The sequence below is a fragment of the Eriocheir sinensis genome, chromosome 8, assembly GCF_024679095.1.
Source record: "Eriocheir sinensis breed Jianghai 21 chromosome 8, ASM2467909v1, whole genome shotgun sequence".
Taxonomy (NCBI): Eukaryota; Metazoa; Arthropoda; class Malacostraca; order Decapoda; family Varunidae; genus Eriocheir; species Eriocheir sinensis.
The window spans coordinates 2145492-2165816 of NC_066516.1; the positions used below are offsets into that span (position 1 = coordinate 2145492).

General features: G+C 41.6%; 1 protein-coding gene across 3 annotated transcripts in view; it reads left to right on the forward strand.

Moving 5' to 3' along the window:
• The window catches only part of LOC126995368 (histidine protein methyltransferase 1 homolog), an 82596-nt gene that overhangs the window by 46483 nt on the left and 15788 nt on the right, over nt 1–20325 (forward strand). For 2 of the 3 annotated variants that reach the window (XR_007750217.1, XM_050854861.1), the window contains exons 4-6: nt 7555–7669; nt 7805–7883; nt 13301–13382. Coding sequence is in view for 2 of the 3 variants with exons in the window: in XM_050854861.1 (XP_050710818.1) it covers nt 7555–7669; nt 7805–7883; nt 13301–13382 (276 nt within the window). In the remaining variant the exon portion in view is untranslated. Of the gene's footprint in view, nt 1–7554; nt 7670–7804; nt 7884–13300; nt 13383–17208; nt 17345–20325 lie in introns of those variants that run through there. The other variant, XM_050854862.1, reaches the window with a different exon arrangement.

The following is a 20325-nucleotide window of genomic DNA, read 5'->3' on the forward strand; positions in this document are numbered from 1 at the left end:
CTCAACACTTCCTTCAACTTAATATTTTCTAAAGTAGACATGCAAAGTCTTGATAGCATTTGATTTGATATATGGGTGAGGGGGTGGGGGGCAGTACGAACCAAGCAAGATGGCACATCCATGAACACTTGCCCGGGCCATAACAGGCAGGGGTCAACCATCAGGCCTCATCAAGAAAGCAGAAACGTAAAATCAATGATAAAAAATCAATTGCAATGTTAGACTCTTAAGTTATTGAGAAATATATCTTAACAGTAGAATCATTTCGCACAAGCCACTCTTCATTGCACCCTCTGAAATTCCACCTGGCAGTCCCTACGGTTGCAGGCACCCCAGCTTGGGAATCCCTTTGCTACCACTATTTCCATGTTAACTGCTGCTTTAGAACTTGCTAACTGTATGCTTTCACCATTCATGTGGCTTCACTAAAGAAGACTCTCTACTCTAGCCCATCCCTTTGCTGTTCAATCTCCCTATTTAAGAATTAACTAGCATCTTCATTCTTTCATCCCTATTACTGGTAAACTGGAACAGCCTTCTTTGGGGTCTGTATTTCCTCCTTCCTGTGACCTGAACATTTTCAAGAGGGAGCATCAAGACTCCTCCATAACTAGAAATTACTCAGTTAGGACCTTTTTACTCCTGAGGACTTTTTTTTTTTTTTTTTTCTTTTTTTTTTCCTATTATGTGTATTACCCTTGATTGCCTCCTCTGCGTTAAAAAGAACAACAGAGTCCACTGACTTCCTGAAGATGGTCAGTATAATGTTGATGACCTATCCAGTCCTCTAATCAAGTCTTTTTTTTTTTTTTTTTACAACAAAGGAGGCAGCTCAAGGGCACACAAAAAAAGGAAACAATAATAATAAAAAAAAGCCCACTACTCGCTGCTCCTAAAAAAGAATCAAAAGAGGTGGCCGAAAGAGGTCAATTTCGGGAGGAGAGGTGTCCTCATACCCTTCTCTTGAAAGAGTTCAAGTCGTAGGCAGGAGGAAATACAGATGAAGGAAGATTGTTCCAGAGTTTACCAGCGTGAGGGATGAAAGAGTGAAGATGCTGGTTAACTCTTGCATAAGGGGTTTGGACAGTATAGGGATGAGCATGAGTAGAAAGTCATGTGCAGCGGGGCCGCGGGAGGGGGGAGGCATGCAGTTAGCAAGTTCAGAAGAGCAGTCAGCGTGGAAATATTGATAGAAGATAGAAAGAGAGGCAACATCGCGACGGAATTTAAGAGGTAGAAGACTATCAGTAGGAGGAGGAGAGCTGATGAGACGAAGAGCCTGTGTTAGAAGAGCTGTGTGAGTGGAGCCCCCCCACACGTGAGATGCATACTCCATACGAGGGTGGACAAGGCCCTGTATATGGAAAGCAACTGCGCAGGGAAGAAGAACTGGCGGAGACGATACAGAACGCCCAACCTCGAGGAAGCTGATTTAGCGAGAGAGGAAATGTGAAGTTTCCAGTTGAGATTTTGAGTTAAGGATAGACCAAGGATGTTTAGTGTTGAAGATGGTGATAGCTGAGTGTTGTCGAAGAATAGGGAATAGGTGTTTGGAAGATTGTGTCGAGTTGATAGGTGGAGAAATTGAGTTTTTGAGGCATTGAAGGACACAAGGTTCCTTCTGCCCCAATCGGAAATGATAGCAAGGTCTGAGGTTAAGCGTTCTGCAGCCTCCAGTCTGGAGTCGTGTACTTCTGGTTGTGATGGTCTTCGATTGAAAGAAGTTGAATAATGCAAAGTGGAGTCATCGGGTATGAGTGGACAGGACAGTTTGTTATGGAAAGAAGATCATTGATGAATAACAGGAAGAGAGTGGGTGATAGGACAGAACCCTGTGGAACACCACTGTTGATAGGTTTAGGGGAAGAAGAGTGACCGTCTACCACCGCAGAGATAGAATGGCCGGAAAGGAAACTGGAGATAAAGGAACAGAGAGAGGGATAGAACCAAAAGAGGGCAGTTTAGAAAGCAAAGACTTGTGCCAGACTCTATCGAAGGCTTTCGATATGTCTAGCGCAACAGAGAAAGTTTCACCGAAATGGCTAAGAGAGGATGACCAAGAGTCAGTTAAGAGAGCAAGAAGATCGCCAGTAGAACGCCCCTTGCGGAATCCATACTGGCAATCAGATAGAAGGTTAGAAGTGGAAAGGTGCTTTTGAATCTTCCAGTTAAGGATTGATTCAAAAGCTTTAGATAGACAGGAAAGTAAAGCTATAGGGCAGTAGTTTGAGGGATTGGAACGGTCACCCTTCTTAGGCACAGGCTGTACAAAGGCATACTTCCGCAGGAAGGAAAGGTAGATGTTGATAGGCAGTGACGAAAGAGTTTGACCAGGCAGGGTGTTAGTACGGAAGCAGTAGGACATTACAGGCGGCCACACTCCCTCATGTTCTTCAATTTTGAATGGCCAAGTGGCAGCCAAACACCACACTGGAAAAGAGTTAAGTTTGCTTTCTCCTTGGCCCAGGAAGCGCGCTCTGCGCTCACACTGCCTTGCAGAGCTATGGGATGCATGAAAAAAATGTTTTTATGCCTCAATATCACCATGAAATATTCACTTAACGCAATGTCAACATTGAACATGTATAATGCCAAAAATGTCAAGGATTATGAGATAAAAAAAAGTCAGAAGTACACTGTTAACTTGAATATAGATAGATTTTTTTTTTTTTTTTTTTTTTTTTTTTTTTTTAATTCAATACATGTTTGGATGGCAGTGGTACTAAGAAAGCACAGGTGGAACATTACGCCAAGTCGTGATGCCAGCAACCAAGGCAGAAGGAAACTGACGGGTTCTGTGTGGTGATTGGTTGCCACATAGCTACTCAAAATCAAGAGGAAAAAAGAGGAGGCATGGCCGCCTTGAATTATTTTTCTGAAACAAACTATAATTATCTACTTTTGCCTTGTAATGATTACATCCCTCAGCTTATCATCTTTTGGCTGATGTTTATAAGAATAATTAGTTTTTGCTGCTGTCATATCGAATGTTTAGATATGATTTATAAGGGAAATCATTTATGTTAGAGTTTGTTAGAGTAGTAGGAAGGGAGACACCTACCGAAATAGGCATTAGCCACTCCTGGTGAGGTATATACGGGAAGCAAGGAGGGTGCTGCAAAGTGCAAACCCACCTAATACCCTTCCTGTGTCCTCACTTTCCGTTTCCCTATTGTCTCATTAACACCACATCGTAGGTCAGCATGCTCTCTAAAGACAAATCTTCTTACTTTCCACACCACACTACATACATGCAACACACACCATTTCTTCAAAATTTTTCAAAATTCAAAATGGCTGTAATTCGCTGTGCCTCGGAGTCCCCGTCTGTGGTGGGACCACAAAATATAATGCACCCAGAGAGGACTCCCCTTTTGGCTCTCGACCTGAGAGGAGTCTTGATAGCTCTTCCTCCTTTTTCTGTATTAACCTCTGCAACATTCGCGTTCTTCGTTCTAATTTCCATTCTGTGGGACACCATCTCTCCTCCTCTAAACCTCACCTTCTTTTCCTCAAAGAAACTCAGGTCTCGGAGGCTACAGACAGCAATCTCTACTCTGTTCTTTCCTGCTATCTCTATCTAAATTTCAATACAAAGCTGGATGTTGCATCTACTTATGCAACAATATTACTTCCTCTCGTGCCCACAACCTTGATTCTTCTGAATTTTCCACCATCTGGCTAAGACTTCATTGTCATTCTATTACTAAATACATCTGTGCTGTTTATCTCTCACTTAAGTCTACCAACTTTGTAAAATTCTTTGAGTACTTGAACTCTTAAGGAGCACATCTTGACTCACTCTCTATTTGCTGAAATCTCCATCTTTGGAAATTTCAGTGTTCACCACCAGCTCTGGCTTTCATCCTCTTTCACTGACCAGCCTGGTGAGCAAGCCTACATCTTTGTTCTACTCAATGATCTTTAGTACAGTCATATCTCGGTTGACAAGTTTAATTCATTCCAGAATTTTGCTCGCACACCAAAACACTCGTAAACCAAAACGAATTTCCCCATTGAAATTAATGTAAATCACATTAATGCGTCCCATATCTCAAAAAAAATATTTATCTAAAAATCATTTTACATGTTATTTTATCTAGAATTAAAGTAATTTCCCTAACTAATAGCAATGACAAATAATATAAAACAAATCAATGTGTTACGGAGACTCCCGCAACCGCTAATTACACTCAAGGTGTTGGCTTTGTACCGGGGTTTAGAAGCCGCAGTTTCCCTATTCTCGAGGCACCGGAACTATGTTCAACCACCAACGTGAAGGTAACCCAATGTATCGTTCGAGATGGAGGGTGAACGGTAGTCACAGTCACGTCCAGGAGGGTATACAAGCTGCTGAGGTTCACACCCCGTTACTGTTGCGAGCATAGTATCCGCCGTTCCTGTTTTCTTCTGTGCAGCAACATCCCTTTTAACCATATTTCTTGGGGACATTGTTAAAACACAAAGAACGCTCACTGTTGTGCTGAAAACACTAAAATCACACACCAAAGCACAAATGCAATCGGACAAGAGTGCACGGATATTATCTCTACGAGTTTACAATGCGGACTGAGACTAGGGTTGCCAACATGTCACCCTTTCCTTAAAATATGGAACGCCCTTTGTTCTGTACAGTCGTCCCTCAAATAATACAGGGGTTAGGGACCCAGGACCCCCGTATTATTCGAAAATCTGTACAAAATTAGTGCCCCCCTAGAAACACTCCTGGGCACTCCTACGGAATCCGAGTCCCGCCTGGCTCAGCTGTTACCCACGGGCCCAAGTTGCCAGTTATGCATTTTCTGCTGCAGTCACTGTAGTGTTACCATGCTGGGGGGGGTCGACGGGGGCGAAGGGCCCCGTTAGAGGTCAGGATATTTAAAATTCGGTTGGAGTAGTTTAAATATGCGTCCCTTAACTTTATAATATGAAGGCGTAATGTCGTATTTTGGAGGTGCGGAGTCAATCTCAACAATTACCGTTTCGTATCTTATTTCACGTATGAATTAGAGAGTAATAGCAACTGTAGTAGAGAGTAAGAGAGAGTGTGAGTGTATGACATGGCTTTTTCGCTGACAATGTGGAAGGCAGCGATGCCAGGATGGCTCTGTTGCCAAGCGTGGAAACACTACAGCAGAAAATGCATACCTGGCAATTTTGACCGGCGAGTAGAAACTGATCACCAGTTATGCATTTTCTGCTGTAGTGTTTCCACGCTTGGCAATCGAGCCACGTGGTAAGTTCTCCCTACCGCAACGTAACTCGTACCAAAACGTAACTTCTTCTAAATCTGAATTCTTCTGCAAGGTGAATACCTTTCTTGAACGCTTTAGGGTGCATTCAGTAGGTGTTTTGGCTTGTCTCTTGGGTCCCATGTTCATGTTATGTAGTAATGAAGAAGCGTAGCTGAGGGTGCGCACACACACAGACTTTGGGAAAGCGCATAGGTTTCAGTCGGGCAAAACAGTGTTCCTGATGTTGTACACACACACGGATTGAGGGGATGTGCATGGGAGGCAGTCTGGTTGAACAGTGTTGCCACTCACGCCATGGCTATTTGGTGCGACGAGCGGGAAATTTAAAAATCCTAAAAAATCTTCTATGATAATCCGTATAAAACCGAAACCGTACTATTGGAAACCGTACTATTTGAGAGACGACCGTATTTGGCTGTCTTGAATGGTTAAGTAGATAAAATTCAGTATTTTAAAACTGTATTGAGTGCATTTTTCAGTGAACCACAAAACCAGTCCATAAAATTATGTGTCATGGGTTGTCCTGAAATACATGTAAAATATGCGTCATAACGTCCCTCCCCCTTCCTCCTGCCTTCACCAGCAGCGGCTGTCAGTCATGTAGAGAAATTTTAGGGTTGCCACCCGTTCCTTAAAATATGGATTTGTTTTGTATTGGAGAATGGGATGTTGCGTTCCTTATATTTTTTAGCTCAAGGTGGCAACCCTAACTGAGACTATTCATATTGTTCTCCTCTTAGAGCACTCTCATCTTCTGGCGAACAAAGAGAATCCACGCTCACATCTTGGACATGTACAAAAAAGTACGCCAGTCCTTATTGAAAAATTGACTTGGTCGGCTTGGCTGATGTCAGCCGATAGTCGGTCTACGTATTGGCATCCTCCCCTTCCCTTCATGAGCCGTCATCCGGCAAGGGTCTGTGGTCCCTCCTCAGAGGGACGTACATGTTTGACCCCAACAGCCTCCATATAGCCTGTGTCGCCACCCTTGAGGTGGTGACAAATTAAAAAAAAAAGATTTGTATAAATAGGATGCTCGTATACCAAGTCACCGCTCGTAAACCAAGGCATGTTTTGTGATTTTTTTTTCTCATAAATCAAAACACTCGTAAACTAAGGCACTCGTAATCCGAGGTTTGCCTGTAGTTGGTTCAGCACCCTTCACGTATTTGCAACCACCTTGGAGACATGCCCAACATTCTTGCCCTTTTCCTAACCTCTAACCTTTGGCTTATTCTGTTAAACTGTACTCTCCATTGGGCTCTTCTGATCACAACCTTATTTCTGCATTCTGTCCTATCACTCCTGTACAGCCTCTGGACCCACCAAGGAGTCGATGCTTCTGGCATTTTGCTTCAGCTCGGTGAGATGACCTTAGGATGTACTTTTCCGATTTCCTATGGAATGATTACTGCTACCAGGAGAGAGACCCCTCTGTCCTAATCATAATACTTACATTTCCACCTGGAATCGTGCCAAATCTATTCCTCAACAACCAAAAACTCTTTCATCAATAGAAAGTTCTGCAACCTTGCTTTCTCTAATTCTTCCAGAGACTTCTGGCACCTAGCCAAAAATATCTCCAATTTCACTTCTTCATCTTTCCCTCCTCTCCTTAATCCTGACGGCAGCACCGCCGTCACATCTGTCTCTAAGGCTGAACTCTTCGCTCAGACTTTCTCTAAAAACTCCACTCTAGATGATTCTGAGCATATTCCTCCTACTCATCCCCCCTCTGACTCCACTATGCCTGTCATTAAGGTTTTTAAGAATGATATTTTATATGCCCTCTCTGGCCTCAATCCTCAGAAGGTTTATGGGCCTGATGGAGTGCCTCCTATTGTCCTTAAATACTGTGCTTCTGTGCTGACACCCTGCTTAGTCAAACTCTTTCATCTCTGCCTTTCAACATCTATCTTTCCTTCCTGCTGGAATTATGCCTACATACAACCTGTGCCTTAGAAGGGTGACCATTCCAATCCCTCAAACTACCGTCCTATAGCCTTACTTACCTGTCTTTCTAAAGCTTTTGAATCAATCCTTAGCTGGAAGATTCATAAGCATCTATCCACTTCTGACCTTCTATCTGATTGCCAGTATGGGTTCCACAAGGGGCGCTCTACTGGTGATTTTCTTGCTTCCTTAACTGACTTCTGGTCATCCTCTCTGAGACGTTTCAGTGAAACCCATTCAGATATAAATTTGGGCTGTTAACTAATTTTTACCATCTTTCTTTTGAATTGAGTTGTGAAGTTCATTGACTGAAAGCAATTTTTGATACCAATGTTTCTCATTCCAGATGAAGTATCTGACCATGAGTTCAGCACTTAAGAAGCTGCAAGAGAAAGAGACAGCATGCAACTTGTCCACAGTTTTAGACAAACACTCTGATCTTGTACCTGCTGTCTATGAAGGTTAGAACATGGTAAATTACGGGTTTTCTCTTGACTTGGATTGACTTTAAAAATTTCATCAAGGCTGGTACAAAAGTTTATCATCATAAACAGCTCTTGTTTTCAGTAATAACTGCAAAGTATACAATTTTCCAGGGGGCCTTACAATATGGGAGTGCACCTGGGATCTTCTAAATCATTTAGCAGACATGGACATAATTTTTAAAAATAAAAGGTAAGCCATCTTAATTACAATTTTAAAAAAGAGGTTTGCATTCTGATTTTTAATTACAGTAATTTCCTTCTTAATGAGATTCTCTTTCACTGACCTGAAGGCTTCCAGTGTTATTAACCAAGTGACAAGTGCATGAATGACCCGCAGGTGAAAATATTGGTGAGATCCATGAATGGACATGTGTCCTGCTTACACCTCCATTTTCTTTTAGGTTCATTCTTTCCTTGTGACTTTCCTTATTATCCTGCATCTGAAAGATTCATAGCTTTTGAAGTACACATGCATGTAGATACAAGTTTGTTACCCGCTTTAAAGTTCACACAATTGGATTTTTTTCATCAAATTTTACATTTTTTTTTTTTAATTTTGTGATAAAAGTTTGAAAATTTGACATATTTTTGGTTTTCTATAACAGTTAGGCTATTTACTGTATATGCTGTCATCAAAGATGCATCCCATTTTCAAGTTCTATATTTAAAAAAAAAATAATAATAATAATATCCTGACATTGACCAATTGTACTAGATGTTTTGTTGATTGTTTCATGACTTGCAGTACATGTTTTCTATATACTACTGGACCAGCACCACCTTGTAATATGTATATACCAGCTTGTAGTCAAAATCCTTGAGACCTAGACTAGACCCTCTGAGACCAAGACCAGACCCTCTAAGACCAAGACCAGACCCTCTAAGACCAAGACCAGACCCTCTAAGACCAAGACCAGACCCTCTGAGACCAAGACCAGACCCTCTAAGATCAAGACCAGACCCTCTGAGACCAAGACCAGACCCTCTAAGATCAAGACCAGACCCTCTGAGACCAAGACCAGACCCTCTGAAACCAAGATCAAGACCAGACCCTCTGAGACCAAGACCAGACCCTCTGAGACCAAGACCAGACCCTCTAAGATCAAGACCAGACCCTCTGAGACCAAGACCAGACCCTCTAAGATCAAGACTAGACCCTCTGAGACCAAGACCAGACCCTCTAAGATCAAGACCAGACCCTCTGAGACCAAGACCAGACCCTCTGAGACCAAGACCAGACCCTCTGAGACCAAGACCAGACCCTCTAAGATCAAGACCAGACCCTCTGAGACCAAGACCAGACCCTCTAAGATCAAGACCAGACCCTCTGAGACCAAGACCAGACCCTCTAAGATCAAGACCAGACCCTCTGAAACCAAGATCAAGACCAGACCCTCTGAGACCAAGACCAGACCCTCTGAGACCAAGACTAGACCCTCTAAGATCAAGACCAGACCCTCTGAAACCAAGATCAAGACCAAGACCAGACCCTCTAAGATCAAGACCAGACCCTCTGAAAACAAAATAAAAATAAATAAAAATTATGAATGTTTTGATTTGCACTGCATGAAATATAGTCCTGTCTTGTTTGTAAGGAGTGGGTTTGAACTTCTTGGTCATTGAATACAAAATTGATTACTGCTGATAATGCCAACATGATTACTCATTCACAATTTCATTGCGTGAAACAAAATAGTAGTGTGCGTATGGGAAGAAAGCAAGGCTACACCAGTATAGGCCCGGATCCAAGAAGTATTAGCAATGTTGTTTACTGAGATAGTAATGTTGCTAACTGAGATAGCAACCTTTTCAGCTACACACAGCATCCACAGAACCAAATGATGACTAACAACATCACTAGTAAAACAACTGCCTCAGAAGTACTGTTAACTCCCCTCAACACGAGGACACATATACTGCATGCTGTGCCATATGACCGGTGCAGTTGCGTCACCATGATTTTAGTCAAATTAATCAAATACTGCGTCCTGGTATAATTAGGTGAAACGGTATAAGACAAACATAGCTTTTACTTTTAAGGGAGTGATTATTATCACCGCACAGTGATGATATTGCCGATGTTGTTATCACCGCACAGTGATGATATTGCTGATGTTGTTATCACCGCACAGTGATGATATTGCCGATGTTGTTATCACCGCACAGTGATATTATTGCTGATGTTGTTATCACCGCACAGTGATATTATTGCTGATGTTGTTATCACCGCACAGTGATATTATTGCTGATGTTGTTATCACCGCACAGTGATATTATTGCTGATGTTGTTATCACCGCACAGTGATATTATTGCCGATGTTATTATCACCGCACAGTGATATTATTGCTGATGTTGTTATCACCGCACAGTGATATTATTGCTGATGTTGTTATCACCGCACAGTGATATTATTGCTGATGTTGTTATCACCGCACAGTGATGATATTGCTGATGTTGTTATCACCGCACAGTGATGATATTGCTGATGTTGTTATCACCGCACAGTGATGATATTGCTGATGTTGTTATCACCGCACAGTGATGATATTGCTGATGTTGTTATCACCGCACAGTGATATTATTGCCGATGTTATTATCACCGCACAGTGATATTATTGCTGATGTTGTTATCACCGCACAGTGATGATATTGCTGATGTTATTATCACCGCACAGTGATATTATTGCCGATGTTATTATCACCGCACAGTGATATTATTGCCGATGTTATTATCACCGCACAGTGATATTATTGCTGATGTTATTATCACCGCACAGTGATATTATTGCTGATGTTATTATCACCGCACAGTGATATTATTGCTGATGTTATTATCACCGCACAGTGATATTATTGCCGATGTTATTATCACCATACAGTGATATTATAGCTGATGTTATTATCACCGCACAGTGATATTATTGCCGATGTTATTATCACCATACAGTGATATTATAGCTGATGTTATTATTACAGCACACTGTTATCAGAAGTGACGATGTTATTATCACCATACAGTGATATTATAGCTGATGTTATTATTACAGCACACTGTTATCAGAAGTGACGATGTTATTATCACCATACAGTGATATTATAGCTGATGTTATTATTACAGCACACTGTTATCAGAAGTGACGATGTTATCACCGTATGAATATGGATTAAGTGGTAAGAGGGCAGTGAAGGGGGAGTGGGGAGGATGGAACATGGATTAAGTGGTAAGAGGGCAGTGAAGGGGGAGTGTGGAGGATGGAACATGGATAAGTGGTAAGAGGGCAGTGAAGGGGGAGTGGGGAGGATGGAACATGGATTAAGTGGTAAGAGGGCAGTGAAGGGGGAGTGGGGAGGATGGAACATGGATTAAGTGGTAAGAGGGCAGTGAAGGGGGAGTGGGGAGGATGGAACATGTATAAAGCGGCTAGAGGGCAGCGAAGGGGAGAGTAGGGAGGACGGAACCTGGTTAAGTGGAAAGAGGGCAGTGAAGGAGGAGTGTGGAGGATGGAACATGGATAAGTGGTAAGAGGGCAGTGAAGGGGGAGTGTGGAGGATGGAACATGGATAAGTGGTAAGAGGGCAGTGAAGGGGGAGTAGGTAGGGCGGAACATGGATTAGTGGTTTGAGGGTAGTGAAGGGGAAATGGAGAGGGCTTATCATGGTTAAGTGGTAAGAGGGCAGTGAAGGGGGAGTAGGGTAGGTTTACCATGGTTAAGTGGTAAGAGGGGGAGTAGGGAGGGAGGTGATAAGAGGGTAGTGAAGGGGGAGTTTGGAGGGGGGAACATCAGGATCTTTGTTTATCACTGTAATAACCAGTATAGTAGATGGGGAGGCAGTGGCTGAGTGGTTAGCGTGCCGGCCTCACATTCGGTGCGTTGTCCATGATGTAGGTTCGAATCCGCCACTACCACCTGGGATTTTTCAGTCACTGCCGAGTGGCCTAAGACTACCCACATGCTGTCCTGAAGACCACCCATCAACCTGGAATCTAGAAGAAGCTGTACAGCACAAGTGAAATCAAGAATGAGCTCCGGGAGGCAGCATGAGCCAATAATAATGGCGCCACTATAAACAATTGCCTGCGCCACGATGGGCTCGGGCTGACCATCAGACCCATATGGATTAGCCTACCGGCGCTATAGGCCACATGTAAAAATAAAAAAATAAATAAATAAATAATAGTAGCCAGCTCCAGTCACTCATCATATAATCAGACACTCGACTCAACACACATGAACTTCAGCCAAGGCAACATGGAGGAAGACACTTACGCACAACTTCCAGATTATCCTCCTATCAACCAGGATCCAAACAACATGGAGTCACACATCAGCAGAGCCACAGGAACATCAACCTAATCCACTGCCAACCACGGGCAAGAGGATGCATGTGTACTACTTGTACTGACACAACATCCGTCTTCAAGGCTATTTTCTCCATGGAGACGTTCGACTCTTAAAGAATTTGACAATAGTGAAGTCTTCTAGCTCTGTTATCAGTGAAAATATGCATCGTCAGAAGCAAATCCCTGACGGACCCAAGTACGGATCAGTTTCTTTTTTGTGTGAACATTTTGGCGATCCGAAACAGAAAGGACTTGGCATAAGACAAAAACAGCGATACCTTCCATGTGGCAGTAATGTGTTGGTGGCACTCAGGGCAAGAGAAAACAAGCTGGTTATCACAAAGACCCATCAGCAGCATAATCATGAGGTCAGCGTAGCTTTACAGACCTACTAAACCAGAAATGCAGACTGTCAAGTTCGGAGGTGGGAGACGCAGATGTACTGAAATTTAAACCAGATAACAGACAGTTGAAATCTTTCCTGCAGGGTAAAGCGGAAGCGGAAAGTGAAAAATTGTGAGGGAATATCAGACATCGGCAAGTTGACTGAAATAGTGAATGAAATACTGGATGAAGGAAAAGGCAAGAAAAATATAACAGTAGATGACAGTGGGGCCATGCAAATGATTGCATTTGCTACCTAACAAGCTCATACTCTAAAATATCCAGAAATAACTTTCATGGATGGAACTTACAAAACAAATAGATATAGATATCCACGCTACACGATTCTAATCCAAGGCAACTTAGGTCGTGGCAGGGCTGTCTTTTATGCATTTGTAAGTAGGGAAAAAGAAGACAGTGATTGAGGTAATATTATAACTAAACGGTGATTATAAAGCCACCGTGTGCGGTGACAATAAAGTGATCTGTATTATCACTGTACGGTAATAATACACACAGCCTATTTTTTACCTTTGATTCTTTAAACAAATAAATGAGTGAGAATCAAAAATAACATTTCAATGGAGGGAGCATTAAGGGCACCCTAAAAATATTATTCTTATTAGTAAGGTGAAAGTGAAAAGTAAAAGGAAGGATTGACTTGAATTTAGCAGTTCTCAGCACAAAATGTTCAATATCTTTTCCTTATATATATATATATATATATATATATATATATATATATATATATATATATATATATATATATATATATATATATATATATATATATATATATATATATATATATATATATATATATATATATATATATGTAGTATTAAGGCTCATTGTATTGATATTACCTTCATTGTTACAGAGTGCTAGAGATAGGCTGTGGGGCTGCACTACCAGCAATCTTCTGTGCCCTCCATGGAGCTCACATCACCTTGCAAGACTATGTAAGACATAATTTATTGGGAGAGTTGCGTGAACATGTTTGCCTTATTATTATTATTATTATTATTATTATTATTATTTTATTTTATTTATTTATTTATTTATTTTTTGGTTTGTGTGTGAGTGATATAATGGTTTTGGAATGTGAAAAAAATGTAATATCAGTATGGCGCTTGAATTTATATATGGAAAGAGCTTTATTAAGAAGTAAAGACAAAGGATAGTTGTGATAAATTATGTGGAATTGATACTGGGTACATACACTTGACCCTCGATTTCTTAGACCATTAGGAGGAAGTACCTGTCCAGGAATGCAAAAGTCCAGGAATCGAGAATGGCTAGTGTTTGGGGGCCACAGTGCATTCCTAGGCGTTTACTATAGTACTTGGTCCTACAATTATGAATACACTCGACCCTCATTTTCCCAGACTAATAGGAGGGAGCACCTGTCTGAGCACCACAAATGTCCAGGAATCAGAAATTGACACAGTCAGGGAGCCACAACCCACTCCCAGATGTTTATCATACTCAGTTCAGCAATCACCATTATTCAGTACCTGCCCCGGATTTCTACCGCACTTTGTCCAGCACACTTAAGCAGCACATCTGAGAGATTAACTACAGGTAGTCCTTGAGTTATGACAGGGTTTGGTTCCAACAGGCAGGTCACAAGCCAAATTAGTTGCAGGTCAAAATTTACATTAAAAAATAAAATTAGATATTATTTAAATATCGCAGCATGGATAGAGCGATGTTCCCACACTTTCTGTCCTCCCCTTTAAACCTCCCTCTGCTCTCATGTGCTTGCCTTGTCCTCAGTCTTGTGTTTGATTGACCCTTTATCCACACAATGTTGTGCAACATCATGAAACAGAGCTACCAAGTTTTACCAAGATGGTGCTGTTAGCTAAACGCCCCACCAAGTCATTGGACCGGGAATTGTGTTGGCGGGGGACCAGTGTTTGTAGACAAAGGACATGTCTTAGTTATATGAGTGGCCAGTGTCACCTCTGCTGCATCTTCATACCTTCTCTGAATGTTTAATTCAAGTATGATCACTGTTTCCAGTAAACCATTGCCTTTAACCTAAACAGTCATACCGAGACTGCCTGCAACAGTCGTTGCTGTGAGGTTAGCTGCACCACGACACATGCCTCTACCTCCTGTCATTACTGATACTATAGATCCTAATTAATGTGAGATAGATACTAAAGAAATATGCATGAAATGAAATTTGTACTAAATGGGATTTTGTGATGTGGGATCAGTGGGACTGTCTTTTTTATTTTATTTATGCTTTTTAGTTAAGAAGTCAGCTCAAGGGCAAAATTATAGAAACAAAATACGCATATGTATACCATTATAGAGCTGTTCCTGCACACACCAGGCCTTGCTGTATCTTTCCCATTATTTACAAACATGGCATACACACTTCATGGGTTGTCACCTCTTGTTAACACAAAGCCTTCCACCCATGCACACCACCCCATCTTTGAATAGACATGTTGAGCGTGCAACTGGGGCAACAAGTTGCATCATGATGGTGCCATTAATCAAATGACCTTAGGAATCATGGTTTGGTGGGAGGGCACCAGTGTTTTTAAACAAAGGAGACATTGTAGTTATATGAGTGTGGCCATTATCACCTCATCTCCATTTTGCCTTCCGCACATCTTTCGTTCAACTATGTCACCTATATGAGCTGCTGCAGGAATATTGTTGGGGAACTGTTGTGTGGAACACCATTTTTATTGTGCACAACTGATGCACTGTTTTGTTGGACTCACTTCCCCCACCCCCCCTTCAGTGGGAAGTTGTGCACCAAACAGGTCCAGTGAACGCAGGGTACGCCTTACTTTCTCTTGTTTAAACATGACCACGCCCATACACACAACTTAATGGACCCTTTATTAACCCCTACAGTCTAGGTGGGCCTGAAGGTTGCTGTGCACACTGCCTGGGTATTTTCCACTTCAAATTAAATGAAAACTACTTAAGCAGCATGAATATGAAATGTGTCATTGATTACTTAAATTCTTCTTTTGTGTTATGCAGTTGCATAACAAAATTTTGGCAAATGAATCCACCACATTTAGAAAAAAAAATATTTGGAGAATGAAATGTTTTAATCAACTTGAGGAATAGTGTGGCATGTAGCAACTATCTGTGGAGGGTTTGGCCACAGAGATTATAGTAAGGAACAAATTTCATGAATTTGGCCAATGATAGCACTTACTTGCAAACAATATGTAGAAATGTAATGCCTGGGGGGTGTATGGGGGGGTTAACCCGGTAGCAGCTGGGATCATGTTTCTTAATGGTCCCTTTAAGCGAGAAAAATGAGAAAAAAATCACCCCTCACACAAACCATTTCATAATATATAGCAAAACATTTGTGATCAGATTATGCATGATCTATTTTGGGGGGTTGTTATCATGGCACATATTTGGCCCGTCGCTGCTACACGGTAAAGCCACAAATTTGGCCCGTCGCTGCTACCGGGTTAATGGGGGACTTTTCGACTTTATTTAAAAATGAGTGTTAATAACGACTGGAGTTGAGGATGAATTTGAACTAAAACACCTGTGTGACTGAGTTTATATACAGTGCTCGCCATAAACATTGTCGCACCCCTCTCCCACGCTGCGCAGGTAATATAAACATGTACTGCATCCTGAGAAATTTATTGGACTTACAACTAATACTTTGTTGGCTTTCCTTGACGTCTCTTGCACTCTTCCAAACGGGCCGGAAGGCTGTCTGCAAGCACCATGAGATGCTGGGGAGCGAGTGTGTTCCAAAGGTGGTGAAGCGCAGCTTGGAGTTTGGCCACGGTTGAATAGTCGTGGCTGCATAACTCCCGTCTTATTATCGCTCACAAATTTTCAATTGGGTTCAAATCCGGGGAATTAGCAGGCCAGTCTTCGAAGAACGGCACACAGCAGTCCCTGAGCCACTGCTTCACTGACTTAGCAGTATGGCATGGTGCACCGTCCTGCATGAAGTTGGAGGCCTGACACATCTCGAAAGACCCTGGTAGATGGTCACACAGAAGCTTGAGGTAGTTCCCCTGATTCATTGTGGTGTTCTTGGGTAACATCATGAGGCTCCCCACCCCGTGGTAGGAAAAGCATCCCCACACCATCAATGAAACAGGGAATCTGACGGCAGGAGCGGTGTAGCGGGGGTCGAGCGGGTCGCTGCCTGGGCGCCGGTACACGCAACCTTGACTGCTGGCTGTCACTGTGAATCTTGATTCATCGCTCCACAGCACGCCACGCCACTGCTCGATGGTCCAGTCTTTCATCCTGTCACAAAATGCAAGCCTCTTCTCTTGCTGGGCTACAGTAACCACAGGCTTGGGCCGCGCTGCATAGCTCAGGTACTGGAGGTCGTCGTGGATGCGGCGCGATAATGTCCTCACAGACACATTACTCAGCACTGAACAGGTTATAGGTGAAGGAATCAAGCAGTTGCCATAAAGCAGCATTGTTTGTGACAAAAATGCTAGATTGGGGTTTACGACTTTTATTTTTGTTTACTTAATTTTTTACTATAATTTTCAATATTTTTTCTAAGACATGTATAGTCCTCATAAAAATACTTATAGATTTGAACTGAATGTTAGAAAACTTTTCATGTGTCAAAACTTAGAAAGTTTTTTTTTTTACCTCTGGAATGAATTAGGCAAAAAACATGGAACAAATGTTTTGAATAACAAAATTTCTCACTAACAAAATACATTACAAAACCAATCAATTTTATTATACAATTCCTACTCTTTTTGTTTCCTCCCTTTAGGTTCACTCTTGTTTCTTATTTTCCAGGATTGATGGCTACTGACACAATGGAAACCTTTTACATCAAGCTTTAAGCAACCTTACTCTGTCTCATCCTTGGTAGCATGATCCAAGTTCAAGTTGTTATGGAGACTAGGTTTGGGGATAAAACAAAGGAAAAAATCTGTTTAATTTATTTTAATGAAAGTAACACTCCACTCAACATACAGGTTGAATTCCTGGGACTGGAAGTGTTGTGGATTTTGGATTTTTTTGGATTTTGGAATTTTTGACATTTTCAACAATATCTTTACACCACAGAGCAAACAATCCACAGTAATCACAATGAGTAACAAGCAAAGGTGTTACTGTGACAACTGCTTGATATATAAATGCTTATAAATTGTGTTTTTCAACTTGAAATATAACTTTGCGAGAAAAAAGAGCCAATTCCTTTATATAGTGATGAGATATACCCTCTTTGAGAGGCATGAGAATTGTGGGTGGTATGATATGTTTTCCCAGCAGCACCGATGCTCGGGACTGCCAGAACTCCCTCCTCCATCTTTCCTTCCTTCCTAGATTTGTCCCTCCGTGGAGGGACCACTCCGTTGTCGGGTGACAGCCCATGAAGATGAAGCTGACAGACTGACTTTATCGGCTGTCACCGACCAAAAGTTGGCTCTGTCGACGAGGATTGGCATGCTGATTTCTGCCCTTCTCATCCCGTCTGTTTTTTCTTATCTTCCCATCCTTAATATCTAAAGCGATCAGCAGATATATCAAGGCATTCTTAAGTTTCCCTCGTTCCTCCCTTCCGTCCTTCGTTCCTGTTTGCCTTTGCTCCATATTTTTCTTTGCTTTCTTCCTGACTCAGTCTCCTCCTTATTTTCTTTTTCTTTTCCTTAGGCATGTTTGTAGATAACAAGACATCGAAAAGCAGAGTTACCTTGACGTAAATGTGCAGCAAACAATGAAATCAGTTCCCAGATTGCAATTTAACACAGTTTAACTTTAAAAAAATAAAACCTTTAATTTCAATATAAACGCCTTTATCACTTAGATGTAAAAAGCGGGAATAAGGTAAATATGGTCTTATAAATGTTATAAATAGCCATTGTGTCATATTATAATGGAAAAAGGAAGAAAATGGGAAAAGAGAACGAGTTGTTTTGTGGAATTTTCCATTTGTGACACGTCATGTCAGCATTAAAAAAAACTTTAGGATTTTGGAATTTCTGATAATGAATTCTCAACCTGTACTACATCTCAATAACAGAAAACACTAATAAGACACGTCAGGAGTGGACAAGACCCACAACAACGGCACCACAAATCTTAATATTACAACAAAGTAAAATAACATGCATTTGAAATTATTATGTTGAAGTTACCTATAACCTACAAAATTCACACAAGCATGTCATACCACTGGCAATGGTTCTCCATCTTACTCGCCTCCTAACATCAATAAAGTAACCACCCTACCACATATTCCCTAAACTAATCTACAGGCTAAGATATTTTTACACAAAGATGCGACTTGCCCTAAAATCTCTCATTTCTACTCACAAGTAAGATGACCACAGCCTCTGCTAGGCTGTTGAGTCTTATTCCACTTGCTGTCAAAGCTGGAGGAGCTCTGACTGAACCAGTTCCACCCAACTCATTACTTATCTTTGGGCTGGGCTAATAACACTTATCACACCTATTTTTTCCACATAACTCATTGTCTAATTTCCTATCAATGCCTATTGGCCAGATTCATTCTCAATTGTTATTTACTTTTCTGTTATTTGTCATTAACACCTAATTTTCACACCCGCTTGATTTTCCTGTTCTATTATTAGCTTTTAACAATTGTCATCACTTCCAATCCTATGGGAATGGGTGCAGCTAGCCCCACCTTTTCTCTAACATTGCATACTGACCTGTGTGCTTGCACTCTACTTGTTTTAGGCACTGGTAAATGTTTATGAACTGATCATGTTATCTGTTTTCTCTTCATCCTTTGTTTGTCTTTTCCCCTTGTGATTTTATGGGCTGCTTGCCTCTGTTCAGGCCTGATGTTTACACCTGGCTTGCCTTTGCCTTCTTGTTTCGTTTTTCCCCCTTTGCCTACATTCTGTTTAGGCCTGGTCAGTTTCTGTGGCCTCACCTGGAAAGGGTACTGGGCCTTTTGGATTCCAACATTGTGTTAAATAGTTAGATGGAGAAGTAAACCCCTTTTGTACACATTGATGTTCTCTGGATAAACCCGTTTGACTGTTGTCATGATAAGCCTGGATAGTGTGATCGATGATTCATTGGCATTTGACAGATGTTGGGTTATTGCCATTTAAGCCATTAACCCCTTCAACACGAGGACGCGTATACTGCGTCCTTGTGTGCCCCGTACCATATCCGAGGACACGCATACAGGTAACTCGATTTATGCGAGTATTGTGTCCTTGAAGAGGTCGCGTAAATCAAAAACAATGTATATCAAACAAGAGGTAGGTTTCTATTGAAAAATAAATATTCACTTCATTCAGTGGAGAGAGAGAGAGAGAGAGAGAGAGAGAGAGAGAGAGAGAGAGAATATCCATATCACCGAGATATCCACTCAGGCACTCAGTCACAGCCTCACTCGTGTGAGAAAGAAATGAGGGACACCATGAACGACTGGCTAGTATTGGTACCGGTACCGAGCAGTCTGGTACCGGTACCATACCGTATAGCTGGTACCGTTAGTACCGGTACTGGTACCGGTATCTGCCCACCCCTATTGTTGAGTAGTGTGGCAGCGTGGGTACTGTATTTTTGTTCAAGTGGGGCGCGGGAAGAACTGAGCTCAGCTGTGTGACCGCGGCGCCGTGTGAGTCCAGTTGTGTGAGACATCTGGTGGCCACTCCATAAAATATCGCGTATAAGTGAAAAAAACGTGTAAATTAAACATTTATTTGGAATTTGGACCCCGCGTTATTTAAAAAACACATGAACCAAACTCGCATAAATCGAGAGTTACCTGTACTGCGTCTTGGCTCGCTTTAGCCAATATACAAATTATTTTATCTCCATATATATGCTTACATCTCAAAATTATCAATCAATTTATGTTTCTTTATGTGCACCATTTAATTCTGCATGTTTTCATTACATTGTGTTTTTGGCCGAAAAATTGCT